The sequence below is a fragment of the Euprymna scolopes genome, chromosome 14 (genome assembly GCF_053919585.1).
Source record: "Euprymna scolopes isolate OS-2025 chromosome 14, ASM5391958v1, whole genome shotgun sequence".
Lineage (NCBI taxonomy): Eukaryota > Metazoa > Mollusca > Cephalopoda > Sepiida > Sepiolidae > Euprymna > Euprymna scolopes.
In genome coordinates, this window is record NC_136495.1 from 66,549,414 (window position 1) to 66,568,050 (window position 18,637).

The 18,637-nt window shown below is 27.2% G+C and overlaps 1 protein-coding gene across 9 annotated transcripts in view; it reads right to left on the bottom strand.

The window, feature by feature from the left end:
* LOC145293050 (twitchin-like) overlaps positions 1–18,637 on the bottom strand; it is a 359,249-nt gene that overhangs the window by 296,620 nt on the left and 43,992 nt on the right. For 5 of the 9 annotated variants that reach the window (XM_080139366.1, XM_080139365.1, XM_080139363.1 and 2 more), the window contains one exon: positions 11,455–11,637. The exons of 2 other annotated variants lie outside the window; for them this stretch is intronic. In XM_080139366.1, the coding sequence (XP_079995492.1) occupies positions 11,455–11,637 (183 nt within the window). Of the gene's footprint in view, positions 1–11,454; positions 11,638–16,222; positions 16,256–18,637 lie in introns of all 9 variants that reach the window. 2 more of the 9 variants (XM_080139369.1, XM_080139367.1) reach the window with 1 other exon arrangement.

Genomic DNA, 18,637 nt, shown 5'->3' on the forward strand with positions numbered 1-18,637 from the left:
ATCCAATTTACAAAATTGTAACATGGCATTTTAATGGCGTTGTACAATGACATAGAAATTGGTTTCAGAGAAAGGTCTCTAAAACACGCATACACTTTTGGTATACATATATGTATATGCATGAGTAACTTCAGTTATAATGAGAAACACATTAGTTTCCATATTTGTTTTGCAATTTTATTAATCAACTAGTAGAGTATATCATACAATATTTATTTAACTGGAACATTTATATTCTAGTTTGTGAATTATTTGTATATTTTAATTGTCCATATTAATTTATCTTTATTCTAGTTAATAAGATAAGTAACTAAAGTGACCCCAATATCATGAAAACTGTGTATATTATCTTATAATTGTATTAATGTACATATATAAGTCGACTTAATCGTTATTGAAAATATTAGTTTTTAACTTAAATATTCATATTATTCTACATTTAATTATTTGATTGTTTTAATATTAAATTTTGTATTGTAGTGATTATCCTTAATAAAATTATATTTCACGTGAATTTAATATAAAGGCAGGCGTTTCATCGATATTCCCTGAATGAAAAAATGCAATATATTCGTTCATTTGTTATATTTGATAAACATTTATTATATCTAATAACAATTTGTTATATTTAATAAGAAGCTGATATATTTAATAAAAAGGTATTATATTTAATAACAATTTGTTATATTTAATAACAATTTGTGATATTTAATAAAAATCTGTTATATTTAATAACAATTTGTTATATTTAATAAACATCTGTTATATTTAATAACAATTTGCTATATTAAATAACAAATTGTTATATTTAATAACAATTTGTTATATTTAATAACAATTTGTTATATTTAATAATAATTTGTTTTATTAAATAACAATTTGTGATATTTAATGAAAATCTGTTATATTTAATAACAATTTGTTATATTTAATAACAATTTGTTATATTTAATAACGATTTGTTATATTTAATAACAAATTGATATATGTAATAACAAATTGTTATATTCAATAACAAATTGTTATTAAATATAACAAATTGTTATTAAATATAACGATTTGTTATATTTAATAGCAAATTGTTATATGTAATAACAGATTGTTATATTTAATAACAATTTGCTATATTTAATAACAATTTGTGATCTGTAATAACAAGTTTTTATATATAATAACGCTGAACATTAAACATGCACCTATTTACCACCAAAAATTCTTTGATCAGTAATTTCATAAATTTATTCATTAAATTTTGAATATCTTAACTTGATAAATATTACATGATTTAAAATGGTTAATTTTTTACCATTAAACTCACTCCCAGATTATATAGAAATTCATCTGTTGTTGTTGGTTTTATTAATTGATATTAATTTTACCTTAAAATATCTCTAGAAATACCCCTTAAACATTTTTATTTTAATACTTAGTGTAGGGAACAATTTGTCGTATAAAGTTAAACTAAATCGGTGTGTTTTAATAGATTCTCAGTAGGAACAATTTTATTTTAATTAGTTTCATTTTACTTTGAGAAATACTCTGTCATGTTCGCTTCTTGCACTAAAAAGTGGAAGGACAATTATTTGGATAAAATTTTCTTTAATAAGAATCAGCCTTTGAAGATCAAATCATATTTTACTTAAACAATAAACTGCACGGGCATTAACTAAACAGAAGATATGAAAATATATTTTGGATTATTGTATTATGTGATAATATGGTATAAAGGTGTAGTATATTTATTAAAATATGGAGACGAGAAGAGACTATGTTGAAATCTTTTTATATCATAACATAATATTATTTTCCTTCCTGTGATGTTTTTCTTTCAATTCTACACACACTAAATTTATGCCATTCCCCCACACAAACATTTTTTCAATATTTTACTTCAGTTTCTGAAGTAATATAAGGGATTTATAATATTAATTAAATATTCTAACAAAATTTACCGTATTCGTCGACCAATATGATACGCATTATTTTCCCAAAGATAGTTGTAAGATGTAGATATAGATTATTCAGAAAAGTAATCCTTATTTAAAAAATCTGTTACATTGTTTATTAACTGAAAAAAGTTAATATAAAGGATATATAATTTACCTACAGTTCACATGCGTCAATTTAATAGTTTTGTTTATATGTTATTAATATATACATACACATAAATATGTAAGTAATATGATTATAATTTATATATAATAATCTTTAATATGTTAGAAGCTTCATGATTTTAGAATATCATTAATTTTATGCGCCGTATTTATATTTGATATATTAGTATGTTATATATTAGTGTTCTATTTTTCACTTAATAATTACTGGTTTTACTTTATGATATATATCTATATATATATATATCTATATATATATAACTATATATATATAACTACTTCATTTACTCACATAAATTAATATACGAAAGTATAAATTTATGCGTAAACATTAAGTATTTACTTCAACAGTGCTTATTACGTAGGTAGAGCTAGTTAGTAAGTTATAAAATATATATGGCGATTAAGCTACACTGAATATTCCGCGTTTCATCCACTCTATGACTCTTCAGGCTTATGCGAGCATAAGCATGAAGCGCGGAATATCCAGTCTCTCTTCCCCCCCTCTCTCTCTCTCTCTCTCTCTCTCTCTGTCTATATATATATATATATATATATATATATATATATATATATATATATATATATATATATATAGTTCATAAAGAACAAACGTGAAGGAATATATTAGTTTTGTAAAGACAGCATATTATTTATATATGTTTGTTTAATATAACATATAATATATAATATATATTATGTGTATTATAATCATTTTGTAATGAAACATTATCTGTATAACATCATCGTTTTATCTTTTGAATAATAAAAAAAAGTAAATTGCGCATTTATATATGAAGGACAACAGCGTGCTGTCAGGAAAGTAGCGTTCGCACAGCAGATTTTGTAAGAGAATTGTTCGCCAGCGTACCAAATGCAATGAGCAAATTACCTTTTATCAACAAGGTATCATCTTTACATCAGTGAATACGAATTAAACAAAACAAACAACGCGACAGTGTATATTTATAACTTGAATGCGCATATATACAAATGATCAGGCGCTGCAGTATTGTACTTTTAAACATGACGCACCTGTCAGTTTAAAAGTTTAAATACCCATAACATATTTCAGTGTAAATCGCAAATGCAAAATATAAAAAAGTCATACATGTATCTGTTAAGTGTTTAAACATCTGTAGAAAGATATTTCATTCAACAGTCAAATGCAAAATATAAAAGTAAGATTTACAAAACGAGAAATTATTACATTTATCATTAAAAAGGATTAAAAAAATCATCTACTGATTTGTTTAAATTTGCATTAAAAAATTGAATCCATCTTCAACAACTCGGCTGATATTATGCAATAATCTTATTTAATAAGGCACACCAGTTTTTATTGTTATTTTTTTAATCAGCATTATAATTAGACAATTGTATTAACAAAAATATTGCAAATTTACTTTTATAATTTAAAATGGTTGTTCACGAAAAACCTTCATATTTTAATTTGCATTATTGATTTCAATTGCAAATTTATATATCCCATATAAACCACTAGGTACATATATATGTAAAAATACATTACCGAATTCAAAGCATAAGAGATAAACACTTATTTTGACCTTCATATGTCATTCTTTATCTTAGGAATTTTGCGCAATGATTTCTCTATTTGGAACTATTGATTTTAATAGATATAATAATATAAATTTATTTAATATTAAATAAGAAAGTCCATAAGAATTATGTCTGAAATAAAAAATAAAGTTGGTATTACTGATTTATATATATATATATATATATATATATATATATATATATATATTCCACTATTAAACAATAATAGTTATGTTTTGTTTAAAAATATTTCACACGCCTTTCAATTTCTTTCTGATGATGAGGTAAAATTTAATGTGTGATTTATTTTATAATAATTGTATACAGTTATAAAACAACTTATTAAATCATTATTAAGTTTCTCCATAAAATTTTTTAACAAGTTTGATTGTAACTTTCTATTATATTCATTGATTAAATATTTAGATTGTCGTATAAAATTTTTCATGCTAATTTCTGAAGGAATAGTTTTTTATTCATTTAAAACTACATATACTCGTCGAATCTTGAAACTCCACGTATGTGTAATAATAATCTTACAACTTAAAAACTATGACATTTTAAAACTGGCTGTGGGAAGAAACATGTATCAGTGACAATTTGTCACACAGCACACTTGAAGCAAAAGCTCAAATTTAAAGTCTAAAATGATATGCAAAAAAAAAATCAAATGAAAGCAGTGTTTGTAAAGAAGAAAAAAAATATTGAAAATCAGAAAGCAAAATGAAGTTAATTTCTGTTAATGTGAAAATGAAAAAGCAAAAATTTAATTAACTTTTGATGTTATCTGAAAATGTGTTGGCTTAATAAATCTATTTAAAATTTTTAGCAGGAATCCATGCAGATTTCACAAGTGCGGTTCTACAGTTACTTTATTGTAAACTAATTTTCAGATTTTCGATGAATAAAACTAATGCCATTTTTTTTTAAATTGACAATTTTAAATTGACAATTCCAAAAGAATTATATTATGAAGTTTTATTCACCTTTGAATAATTAATTTTAAAATTGTTAATCTAGTTTTATAGATTTCTCGATTAGTTCAAGGTAGATGTACGTTGCTATTCGTGCGGCCAGTGGCACTTATTACTTTAATTCAAAGTACACAACAAAATAAACAACAACTGATTAACTGAACTTTCAAAATGTCTTCACAGTCAAAGGATACATTCATGATCTCCAAGAAACCCACTGGGTTTAATCAGTGTGTTATTATTATCATTATCGGTTCTACATGTCAGAAATTTACAAAGGTTTTAGAATATACTTCGTCAAAAGTATTATATATTCTATCGCACACATGTAAAATAAATATGGTTTGGAGCCTTGTTTGCAATTAGCGTAATTAGTTTTATTCCCTCAATCAAGACACATTGCCTCTGAGACATAAAGGATTACTGTAAAATTGAGACCAGATGGTGTATTCGAACGTAGGAGTGGTGCGGCAGTATATTTGAATTTAATTTAACCATACAATGTTGTAATTATATAATGTTGATGATTTCTTAACATACGTGTATATATATATATATATATATATATATATATATATATATATATATATATATATATATATATCATTCTGTTAACATATATCTAAGGAAAGTGGCAACGTGTATATATATATATATATATATATATATATATATATATATATATATATCATTCTGTTAAAATGGAACACCAAACTTTTAAGCAAAAGTTGCGAAAATACAAAAAGATATTAATCGCTGCCAAACTCTCACACCAACAGAACTTTTATTTTGCTTAAATGTATACAAGAAAAAATGATACCTGAATATATATATGTGTGTGTGGGGGGTGGACAACTGTGAAAATGGAGATCAATGTTTGTGTAAAGCATTTTTTGATATTATTGCTGACGGCGTCTGCCCCAGTGCTCTGTTGGTTAGAGCTATTGACTATCGACTCGACGATTATTGGTTCTATCCTGGGTTTGGGATAGGTTCTTGTCTGGCTACACTGAAGAGCTATGACACAGCGAAACAGTTTGTTCGTGGATAACTATATATATATTATGCATTTAAATTTACTATAATAGATTATTGTATGCACATTCTGAAAATTATTCATCAAATGAATTCAACTCGATAGTTTAGAGTAAAATACGGTTAAATTCACACAGAGCTCCTCTTATCTGCAATAACAGAAACATGGCACTGAAGTAAAAGATCAAATTGATGTGGTCGCTGGTCATCTTTATATTTTGTATAGCTCAGAATTATGCAGGCTGACTGTGGTTGGTTGGTTGTTTTTGTTTTACGGCATATCAACCCTTTTCAGGTTATTTAATGCCGAATCTAGTTATTTTGAGGAACGATTTTTAATGGAGTATATTTTTTTTTAAAGTCAGATTCTATTTAACCCATAGTTGGGACCCTAACAGGTACTACCACTCCGGGTCAGAGTGAACCTGGGAGCAATGGCAATTGAAGGGTGACTCCACACTCCCCAAGGCCCGCAAGGTTGGGCCTCACCATCGGATATAATTTTAGGTCATATCCAGGACCGCTGACTGTGAGGTTATGCTGCTTTTCATATAATCTTCTACAGCATTAATGCCAGCCAAAGTGGAAGTATCGAACAGTTTGATCAAATGAAGATTTAGTGACCACAATGAGGAGACAGACACTGAATTGTTTTGGCTGTCAACCGTTTTTGTCAACGATGTCTAATTAGCATCACTTCATCCTGCATTCCAGGTAGTCTTAATATATTTATCAAGTTACTCTTCAAAATTTTCTCTTCCTTGCAACCTCTATCTCACAGAAGAGATGTTGCGAGTTTGTCTATGATGTATCGTTATTTTCATGGAAAGTGTTCGACTGAGCTTCAATCTATGGTCCCCCCTCGCAAAACTTTCACAAGAAACACTCGTCTAGCTGTAAACACTATCAATAATTCCTCCCACTCTTTATGTGTGCCTAAACCTAAACGTAGATTCCATGAACAAAGCTTCTTTCTTAGAACTGCACGCCTGTGGAATTGTCTTCCGTTTTCCTGCTTTCCGGCTGACTACAATATGGTTGTCTTCAAGTCTAACGTAAATAAGTTCTTGATGAGCCGTTCCATATAAGTTATCAAATTTAACAAATTTTCATTACTAATGATTATTATATTGTCCAATTTCTACTGCACACTCTTTAACCCTTATCCTTGAGTGGCCTCTTGGCCTTGATAATGTGTTGATACCTATGAAAAAAAAAAAAAAAAGAAAAAGTCCAATGTGAACAAGTTCTAATTGAATCGTCCCCCTAAGTAATCCAAGGGTCAAAATTCCCACTGTTTACTATGCTAAAATCACAATGACTAATGCATACCTATTAACCCTTATCCTTGAGTGGCCTCTGGGCCTTGATAAGTGGTGACACCCATGTAAAAAAAAAAATTTGATAATAAAAATGAATAGCCAACAATATGTATGCTACTGTTGCAGTTTTACAGAATGTGTTAATGATGTGAGTAAAGCTAAATAATTCCACAAGCTGCACAGCCACAACAAAGCAAATGTCCATGATCAATTATTACTGGAGAACTCATACGCAAAATTAGTGACCAATTTGAGGAATTCATGCAAAGGTTTTCTTTTATTCTGTAAATATTAACGTATTCATGTTAATCTAACTTGTTTGAAAACGAAAAGCCATTGCAATGTTTTTTTCAGTCTATCATAAATCGCTAACTAATAAAATATTTGTTTCAAACGTAAGTATGGCAAACTAACAGAGGGGTTGCCTGAGAGATGGTGCTTCCAATAGAGATGTTTGGTTGCATCAAAGAAGACTTTTAGTTTTTATATACAATGTATTCAACTAACACTTGTGACCTTAGTGCTTCTTTATAGTGAATATTTACTGACCAGTTCAGTAAGAACATTTGTAACTTGGAAAAAGACAAAAAGGTGAAATTTGGGAAAAGTGAGTGCAATCTTTACATTAAACAATAATGACATATTCGGGTGGGTCTAGGTCGTCGTCAATGTTTTGAATAGACAATAAAAACTAATAGCTTTAAAAAGTAGTAGTTGAATACAAAACAATATTTATTTATAAAAGAGATAGAATTTTAAATCTTACATGAAGAGTTTCTTCTTTGGAATGAAATACACAAATTTATGTGTAGCTCAATTCTCAACAGTATATTTGATACTATTATATGCAAATTGTGTTTATTTGGGCAGCGTATTTTCGTTTCAACAAACATTATTGAATAGCAGAAAATGTTTGTTTCATTAGCCATTTTCTTATCTTTTTGACAATTCAGATAATGCATCGCATATTTTAGTTGAATTGTCATATGTAGCCTCTGTGGATGTTTTCGCTTTGTTTCGCTCCATCTTTTTTCTTTATTTTACGGTACTTTTGATTGACTCCTTGTCAGGCGGAGTATTGGTTTGACTTATTCATGTCTTCTTAGTTTGAACTCTACAGATTTTCAAATAGTTTTTAAAAGTACACATGAGTGATATATTTAGGACTTAATCACGTGCTCAGCACGTGGTTACTAAAATTTTAAGTATAAAAAAGTGGAGTATTATTAATGTATCTCTTTTTGAAATGCCCCCCTCCTTGGGTTCAGCACTTTGTAAATATATTTTCACCCGACATGAATTTAAGCAATAAAGCGACGCCAGCCTACTATTAATTTGTTTGTAAATGAACCGATGGTTATAGCACTGTTTCCACGGGAAGGTGTGGATTTAACACACACTCGAGGAGAAATATTCACGTCACTGATTCGTGATCTGATGGTGGGAGCTGCCGACTGTCATTGCAACAGTTGTAAGTTCGATCCATGGCTAGGAAAAGGTGTACATATATAATACATATAATATATATATAATACGTAATATATATACATATATATAATATAATATGTATATAATATATATTATAATATATAAAATATATATATACATATATATAATATATAATATATATACATATATATAATATATACATATATATATAATATATATACATATATATAATATATAATATATATATACAAATGTATATATATTATATATAATGTATATATACACATATATATAATATATATACATATATATAATATATATATACATATATATAATATATAATGTATATACATATATATATAATATACATTTATAATATATATACATGTATATATAATATATAATATATATACATATATATAATATATAATATACATATACATATATATATTATATATATAATGTATATATACACACATATATATAATATATATATACATATATATAATATATATATATACATATATATAATATATATATACATATATATATAATATATATAATATATATATACATATATATAATATATATAATATATATATACATATATATAATATATATAATATATATACATATATATAATATATACAATATTTATGTATATACATATATATATTATATATATACATATGTATACAATATATATACATACATATATATACACACATATACACATATATATATATACATATACACACATATAGACACACATATATATATATATATATATATATATATATAACAGATAGTAGGCGCCAAAATAATTGGAATCACATAGCAATGACTTTCAATGTTAGTGAATTTATAGTCACCAAGCAAATATAATAAAGTTCTCCAATAAAAGTGATGCTGGAAAGATGAGATAAAGAAGGTTGAAGAATGTTAGTATGAGGCTGAATCAATAAATCTGTTTTCCTTTTAGCATTGTATCATTGTGTCAATGAACAACTTTAGAAGTTTCAACTTCAGTTCTCTCTCGAGAGAGTTTGTTGAAAGCCATTTATTTGTTGTATAACATATACAAGTATATGCATCCAAATTTATTTTTTCATAACCAGTAAACAGATTCATTGACTCAAACCATAACCGTAAAGAGTGATGGGGTCATTGATGAGGAAAAGGATAGGAAAAATAATATATTTTGTGGTCAACAACCCAAATTTTCGTTTTTGTTTTTTTGAATTTTACACAAATTCCCATATACAGGATGGACGTTCCCAGCATCTGGCTTCAAAGATTGTCCTGGATTAAAAGATAATAATTTTCTTAATCCTCAAGTTTTGTTTTTTGAAAATCACCGGAATAAAGAATATATACTTCTATTTTTGTTTATATTTTTGGTTACAATATTTATATTATATAAATAAAAATATTTTAATTTAATGATAGCCTATTACCAGATTTTATACATATGAATTAAAACATTTAAAAAATAGAAAGGTTGATTCTAATGGATTAACTGCTTATATATGATAATAAAACAATAAAATCCCAGGTTGTGAATTAAAAATAGAAAAAGATCAAATTACTCGAAGTTTCTTTCTTTTCCATTTTTAATACACTACTTATATATATATATATATATATATATATATATATACATGGTAATACTGGTAATTAGTAAAAACCTGAAGAGAGTTCCTAATACTATTGCAGAGCAAATATGTGTTTTATTTTTTTTATTACCGTTTTATTTGTTTTGTTACATATGTTTCGGATGTTGGACCATGTTTACGATCCAACAGCCTCGTCAGACCTTACAGAAAACCTGGATCGTAAACATCGTCCAACATCCGAAACATATGTAACAAAACAGATAAAACGGTAATAAAAAAAATATATATATATACAGAAATATATATATATATATATATATATATATTAATATATATATATTTATGTATATATATATATATATTTACATACATACATTTATATTTATACATATCTGGAATCTGTTATAATGGTTATTGTACAAATAATTTGTACATATTTATATGAATATATTTATGATATATATATATATATATATATATATATATATAATTTCAATTTATTTAGTTATGGTAAAAATGTATGTAAATATAAATCTAAAAATATAAAAACATAATCATATTACTCTAATATTATGTTTAAAATACATTGACTTATATATATATAATACATAATTTATTGAGGATTCATTTTAAATAAACAATTTTAAGATTATCTAATCCTACTTAATTATTTTAAATATAGAGTGTTGGCACAAAATGAGCGCCCAGTAAAATAAAATAATTGTTCATAAGTGAATGTTCTAGAGAACATTAAATAAGATAAATATCAATATATATATATATATATATATATATATATATATATATATATATATATATATATATATACAACCATTTATCTGTATATATCCCTACTCTTCTACAGGACTACGCTACCACTTAATTAATAATAGAATATTTTAACTTTTTAGTATATTTCAATATTTTATGATTATTAGAAGTTAATATACATACATGTATTCTTATGCAATATACATATATATGTATATATGTTTATATGTATGCATGCACACATGTATGACTATATGTATGTACATAAATAGACATTTACACACATACATTGTCGCGTTAACTTTTTTTATATAGAATTAATAATTCATCTGAATATACAAGATGTCTTAAATATGTTCTGTACCTGTTCATAGACATCCGGAATTGTATATCTATGTTTTTAAATATATTTGAGTCATCCTGTATATACAGTTTATAATATTCTGTTTTTTTTTTAAATAATATGTGCAATACATACATATCTAAGTTAAAAAAGTTTAAGTAAATGGATAGACAGAAAGTTAGACAGATGTCTAATAGATAAAGAAATATAGACAGATCAAAATAGGTACGTTGAGAAGAGAGTATTGTTCTGGAACATAGTGTGTACCTCCTTCTCTTTTATTATATGTTGTAAGGTCGGCCAGTCAGGGATGACATCTGCCAGGGATGCTCTACGCATTTGCCGCGAGTTTCGCCGCTGGTTCTCAAGTGCCTCTAGCTTTTCGGCTGACACCTTCATGATGGGTAAGTCAGTGCTTTCAACTGACTGTCGTCGACTGGCTGAATCCTTCTGTAGTAGACAGAGTAGGGCAAACATCAAGTCACATGTATGACGTCAACAGAGATACAGATAACAGAGAAAGGAAAAGGGCAACAGGGCCACTTTCTTTAGCATTCCCCCGAGTTGATAGATACTTACTTATTATTGATGACCTAGTACCACCTTTCTGATGATCATGAGGGAAGGATTTAGGATAGAAAGCAAGTCGGCAAAAAAGTGGGAAAAAGGAATAAAAAAAATCAAATTGCTCGATATGAGAATGCAGAAGACCAAATCCGGGTTAGGACAGTGCAAGAAAAAGTTTTATTTTTTTTTAATGGCAAAACAAGGTTCTAAAATAGAAAATATATATTAGCATTACAAAATGTACTATTTAAGATTGGTGAAAAATTAAAAAAAAAATGTTACAAAGCAAACACAGGAACTTAAGAAAACACAAATACTCCCAAGAAATGTAGAATAAATAAATTATAACAAAATTAGCTATAACAGAATACATTAAAGTATTGCATATACTTGCATCATTAAAGATCATTTGGGTCAGTTTGTCAAGTCACAACTACTTGCACGAGATACGGTTCTGAGGTGTTTTTTTCCTTTTATAAACATGTCACATATTTTAAATGTGAAAAGTTGTCTCAAAACATAATTAGCGATAATTATACATTCCATCCAGATAAACTAGTTAAGATGAATGTGTAAAAATTTAGAAATAAGAACAAAAATAAAAAGTACTGGAAAATGAAGCCTTTATGCATTTAATATTCTTTATTCTTCTAAGCACGATGGAAGATTATTGCGGGATCCCGATGAGAAATATTTCCGAGGCTGTACCTCAAATATGCCATGAGGATATGTAATGTATGCTCTAGAATAGCTGCAAGAACAAACTACCTTTTCGTACATATGTTCAAATTATCATAGTTAATATTTACATACTCATGTGCATTATATTTTTTCTTGTAACTAATAAAAAGTTAATTATTCTTATTTATTATGCGTACAATGTTTATGTTCAATATTTTATAGGCCAGGTATCTAGTACTCGCTTAACTTTGGTGATCTCACGAAAACCAGTTTGCCAACGTAATTTTGTTATGAATACAATATATATTGTGCGAAAGTATAAGTATTCAACAATCAGTTATATATATATATATATATATATATATATATATATGTGTGTGTGTGTGTGTGTGTGTGTGTGTGTGTGTGACAGTCAAGAGTAATACAATATTCACTTAGAAAAACCTGTGAAAACAGTGACTTTTTAAATAAGATAATTAATGATATTGCTAGAATAAAGTCAAAGGAAATCTGTTTCATAAAAGGGAAACTATAATTGTTTCGTTCAAATATCTGTATTGAATTGTTAACAACCGTATTATGTCTGATGCGCAAATAGAATGAAGCAATCCTATTTTTCACAAGAGAATAACCGCTTACAAACCTAAGGTTTACTCACAGGATAACAGTCAATGAGATTGTCAGCTGATGATGAACAACATTTTCATAGGATTAGAAAATTAGATTACCGAGATCTTTATTTAAGTAGTCTGTTCGACAAAAATTTGTTCACATTGAACTTGAAAACGACAACATTGTAGTCGGTTGTGAAACAACCCTGTGGTATTGTAATCCACATATGGGAAGTACTTGGAAACATACTTGTTTATAAAAGTGCCGTTGAGTTTTATGTACTCAAAAGAAGAAAGGCAAATGTTATATTATTTGTGGAGACATTTTAAAATAATTTACTTGTGCTATCATTAATAAATAATAATGAATGATTAATAAGTAATAATGAATGATCATTTTGTTTATATTTATAGAATGTATCTATCTAATTTCATATATCGTATATAACTGTTTAGAAACTACGTTGTTTTATGTGTTTGCCTGACTGGAAAATAGTTTACGTGATATGAAAATAGAAATCGAGAGAATTATATTGTTTTCCATAGAAAGACAGTATTTCAATGAAAAGTGAACAGCACACAGATGTTGGTCAGCTTTCAGTAGAGATTCATGACAGCATTATAAATGAAAAATTTTTTTAACAAATATAAGAAACAGAAAAGAGATACAAAAAAACACCCAAGATTTCATGCTGTGACAAAACTCGTTATATTATTTTCCAAATTGTGATAATTTGTATTTCTTCCCCTCAAACCAGAGACGATGATCTTTGAATATTTCAATGAATAGAAAATTGTCGCAGCTTTATTTCGTATATACACTTGTCATCTATATTTATATAATTAAGGATGTCTGTAGAATATTAGCAAAATTCGTGCTTAGTACAATAAATTATACCGTGAAGGACTGAAATAGAATATAATATGTTTGCACGCCTGCTTCCAAATCAACCTTGAATAAACAGAAACAAATTAATAAAGTTATAAAAAGAGTATCCATCATAAATAACAACAGCAAAAAACAAAAACAAAAGTAATTAGAGTGAAACATTTAAACAGAAATCATAAAAAGGAAAACATATATTTATTAAGAGAATATGTAGCCTGACTAATAAAATTCAGAAATAGTTATAATTTGAATTTTAATACAACAAACAGATTATTTTGGGAGTCAGGTTCTTTTCATCAAGTTTTCTTTCATTTTTGGTTATTACACATTGCTTGACCCTATTGTGAAAGGAAACGGTAGGAAAAGTTTTTCAAAACACAGCAAAATATAAAACAAAATCTAAAATAAATCAACAAAACAATAAAAAATAAAAGGGATAAAAACAAGGAATAAAAATATTACTTTAATATCAAAATCACACCTTTTCATGAAAAAATCTATGTCAGACACACAAATACTAAGTCCAAGAAATTATATGAATTATGTTTGTATTTGTGCCTGTAGATATGCAATGCATATAATTTCTTAGATTAAAGATCACAAACCAAACGGATGTACAACTACAATCGCATCACAGAAAAAATACATAAACACTAAGTATTACGATTTAACAAGACAATCTATACCTGCCAATTTTATTTAGGTTGCAGAGTCGTTCGAAACCGTTTCAAATTCTAACAATTTAAATAACACACGTTTATTTACATCACATTACAGAATAATTTTCTTCAATAAGCTATTTTGTGTATTTTATACACTCATGTAAGATAGTTGTAAGAATATTTTTGCTATTTCGCTTGTAGTTCATAAAAGTATATTATAATTTTATAAAGAGCACAATTGCCATGTATTCACAAGTCATTGATTTTTATGTAGATGCTTAAAGAGTTCAACACAAGTAGGTGTTCTGTAAAGGGCTAATGATGTATGGAAGAAACCTAAGTGAAATATATTTGGGGATCATTGGCTGTAAAGCGCCAACCATAAAACAGACTTCACTCTTTGATTATTATTATTAGTGACTAGATTGCATCAAAGAATATCTTTAGCCGTTTTAGTATTCAGTATGTCAGAATTAAAATATACTTTCTTGAAATTTAAGTTTACATTGTTTATTTCCATAACAAAGAAATGATAAAAACTAAAATAATTTTACAATATTCATCTTGATCTGTGTAATTTTCTTTTTGATTCAACCAAACCGGAACTTTTTTTTTTTACAGTAGTTTCGAACTGGATGTTTTCTGTGATTATGTCAAAACTGTGCGGAATTAAAAGTAACTTTGGTTTGAATCAAACTAACCATACTTATGGAGGTGTTTTAATGCGATTATATATACATATGTGTGTGTGAGGCGGTGTTGTCTAAATTATGGAATAGGTGTGAAGATGATATAGTGGGACATTTTTATCCCAAGACAAAAATAGAAAGCTAATTATAATAATAATAATAAAAAAAAACAAAACCAATGTCAAAGAACTTGTAAGAAAATCACATTATACTAAAAAAATGCAAGTTTCAGGAATTATTGTTTTGGTTTTGTGTGAGTAGATTAGTGCAAAAGTTAGAATTGGGCTATCTCACGTTTGCATTTGTTCATGATAACATTGCACAACATTAAACTCATAAATATTGATATGACATTTGAGCTTCGACATCAATTACAAATGAATTAATGAACTCCTTAAAAATATTCTAAAACTTTTGTATTTCTGGTTTGCTTATATCTTCATCTAGTACTGTGATAGTTATTTTAGAAGTTTAAAAGCTGTATACTATTGATATTAAACATCCTGGGATAAAACCATTATTTAAAACACAAAAACTTTTGATACTTAAAGATATCGTTATTGTCATAATAATTAACAGTTATTTATATAATAAAATTATTACAGTAATTAGAATAAGTGATTTATGCATGTATTAAAGCATGTGTTTGCAGCAAATTAAAATATTTTTTTCAGTCCATAATTTTTCATTTTTCCTGAATGTTTCACACGGATGCTAAAATCCAATAGCAAAGAGAAGATACGTATCAACCTTAGACTAAATGGACCCTATAACAAACAACACGAAAAACACACACAAAAATATTACTAGTGGTTAGTAATTGAAACACAACAACATTATTTTTTTTTGTTTTCATTATTGTTAACCACACAGAACTAGTTTTATCACACGCCAGGCATGATAAAGTGTCACCAGAGAAACTAAGAGGTAACATGCCTCGTCTGCAGAGCTGCCGCCATCGTCGTCGCCCTTTGAGAGGAAAAAAATGGACTTATTAATAAAATTGGCTCGAAGAGCTTCCAGAGAGTATTAGTATTATCTGTTTTTATTTTCCCTTTTTCACGAAAAGTAAAAACAATATATATATATATATATATATATATATATATATATATATATATATATATATATATATAGTGTTCCAAAATTAACCATCGATTTTGATGCTAATTTATAATTCAAAATAGACGGTTAATTCTGAGACAACCTGTATAATGAAAATTTAAAATCATGATAATTTTATATTTGCAGTAGTGATTAATATGAAAGCAAGATACAAATCAAGAATAGTGTCTTCATAAAAGTCAGATGTTTACTGCTTGATTACGAGATACAATTCTCCATGGACGTTTTAATGAATTTTAAGCTCTTGCAATAGACATAATTGTTAAGCACGTTTAATATTTCGTTTTAAATTAGCTTATGAGCCAAGAAATAAAACTAAAACTAAAAAAAAAAAGATTTCTTTTTATTTAAAATTGTATTAATTTCGTATAAATCGACTCACAAAAAACTAATCTAATAACACATTTTTTTTCATCATCAGAAATCAGAACTGCATATATAGGAATTAGTATGATGGACGATCGTTATGTTCTGCTTTTGTTAGATATTGATGAAAATCTTTTGAATTATAGATAGATGAGAGTGATATCCAGATAGACTTACTTTGTAGAACAGATGATTTTATCAAGACATATACAGGCTTTGGAGGAATGGTCAATCTAATTTCACAAGTTATCAGTGTTTCAATTTGAAATAAAAGAAAAATGCTGATCTTCAATGCTATCATACTTTCAACTGTATTTCAGATTTTTATTTGATTAAAATTACATGAGAATTTAAATATATTTTTCACATTTAATAATTTAATTTACTGTGAAATGAGGCTATAAAAAAAACGAGAAGCAAGTATTTAGAAATAAAAGCAGACATATATTGCTTTGGTTTTTAAAATTAATTACATGAAATTATTTTACGTTTATGACTTATTGCATTAAGTTCTGTTACAAACGCCACTATGGGCATCATTATATGATCTTGCGTTATTCGATGTTACATGTAGAATTATTGTTGATCTTCCGGATTCAATTTTTAATAATTTTAAGTGATATCCAGATACACGCATGATGATCTGTAAAGTTTTAAGCTGGGCAGATTTTATTATCATGTATATATATATATATATATATATATATATATATATATATATATATATATATATATATATGAAACACTAGTGTCTGTAGGTGTTTAATTATTATAGTAACAAAATAATTATGACAGCCCCTTTAAGAAATTCGTTTCTTATCGTTGAGCACTTTCAGTTGAATTAAAGTCGGTCAACTTAGCTCTTATGCATAGATCATCGTATAATGATTAGATCACTTTCTGAGTGACGTAAATGAACATTTAAATTAAAAATGTTTAAATTCAACGTTTTTTCACGCGGTTAATGGTAGCCGAATGGATTAGGTCTTCGCTAACCGAGCCAGAGATGTCTCGTGATACGGAGTTCGAATCGTTCAACTGGTATTAATCGTGACACATTGCACTGAAGATTCCCGAAAGAATGAAACACTAGTGTCTGTAGGTATTTAATTATATATATATATATATATATATATATATATATATATATATATATATATATATATATATATATATATATATATAAAGGGCTGTGATACAGCGAATCAATCTTCCTGTGGATGACTATATATGCTCTTCATCTTGGGTTGGACATATTGTTAAGTGCAATAACAAACTACCACTAGCGTATAATGCAATGCTCTTTGTGTAAACAAATAAAGCGTAAGGAGTTTGGAAAATGTTGACCATTGTACTTTTCACCTACCTATTTAGTAGCAGCCTAAATCGCATAACGATTAGAAGCGTCGTCTAGGTGGTATAATTTTGATACTGTCTAGAATCAGTTGCTAATCTGACCTCACTGTAGAGCTGTGATACAGTCTGTTTGTGGATGACTATAAATGCTCCCAATATTGGTGAATGGAATAACAAACTGCCACTCACGTTTTGATGCAGTTCTCTTTGTGTAAACATTTGGACAGTGTTGATCATTGTAAATGTACCTACCTCACGGTTAGAGGCGACGACTGTCGTCTATGTGGTCAAATTTCGAGTCTAGGTTGAGGCAATTGCTTTTCGTCGTACTGAAGTCACAGCGAAACGCTGCGTCCTGCGTTCTCTGGAGAACTGACTTCTACTTTTGAGTAATAAACGAAATTCAAAATTGATACTCGTATAGTTTTATTTCTAATTTCCAACCTCGCCTATTTCGTGCTCAATTCCAATAATCATATTTTCGCGGCCTGCATTATTTTATCA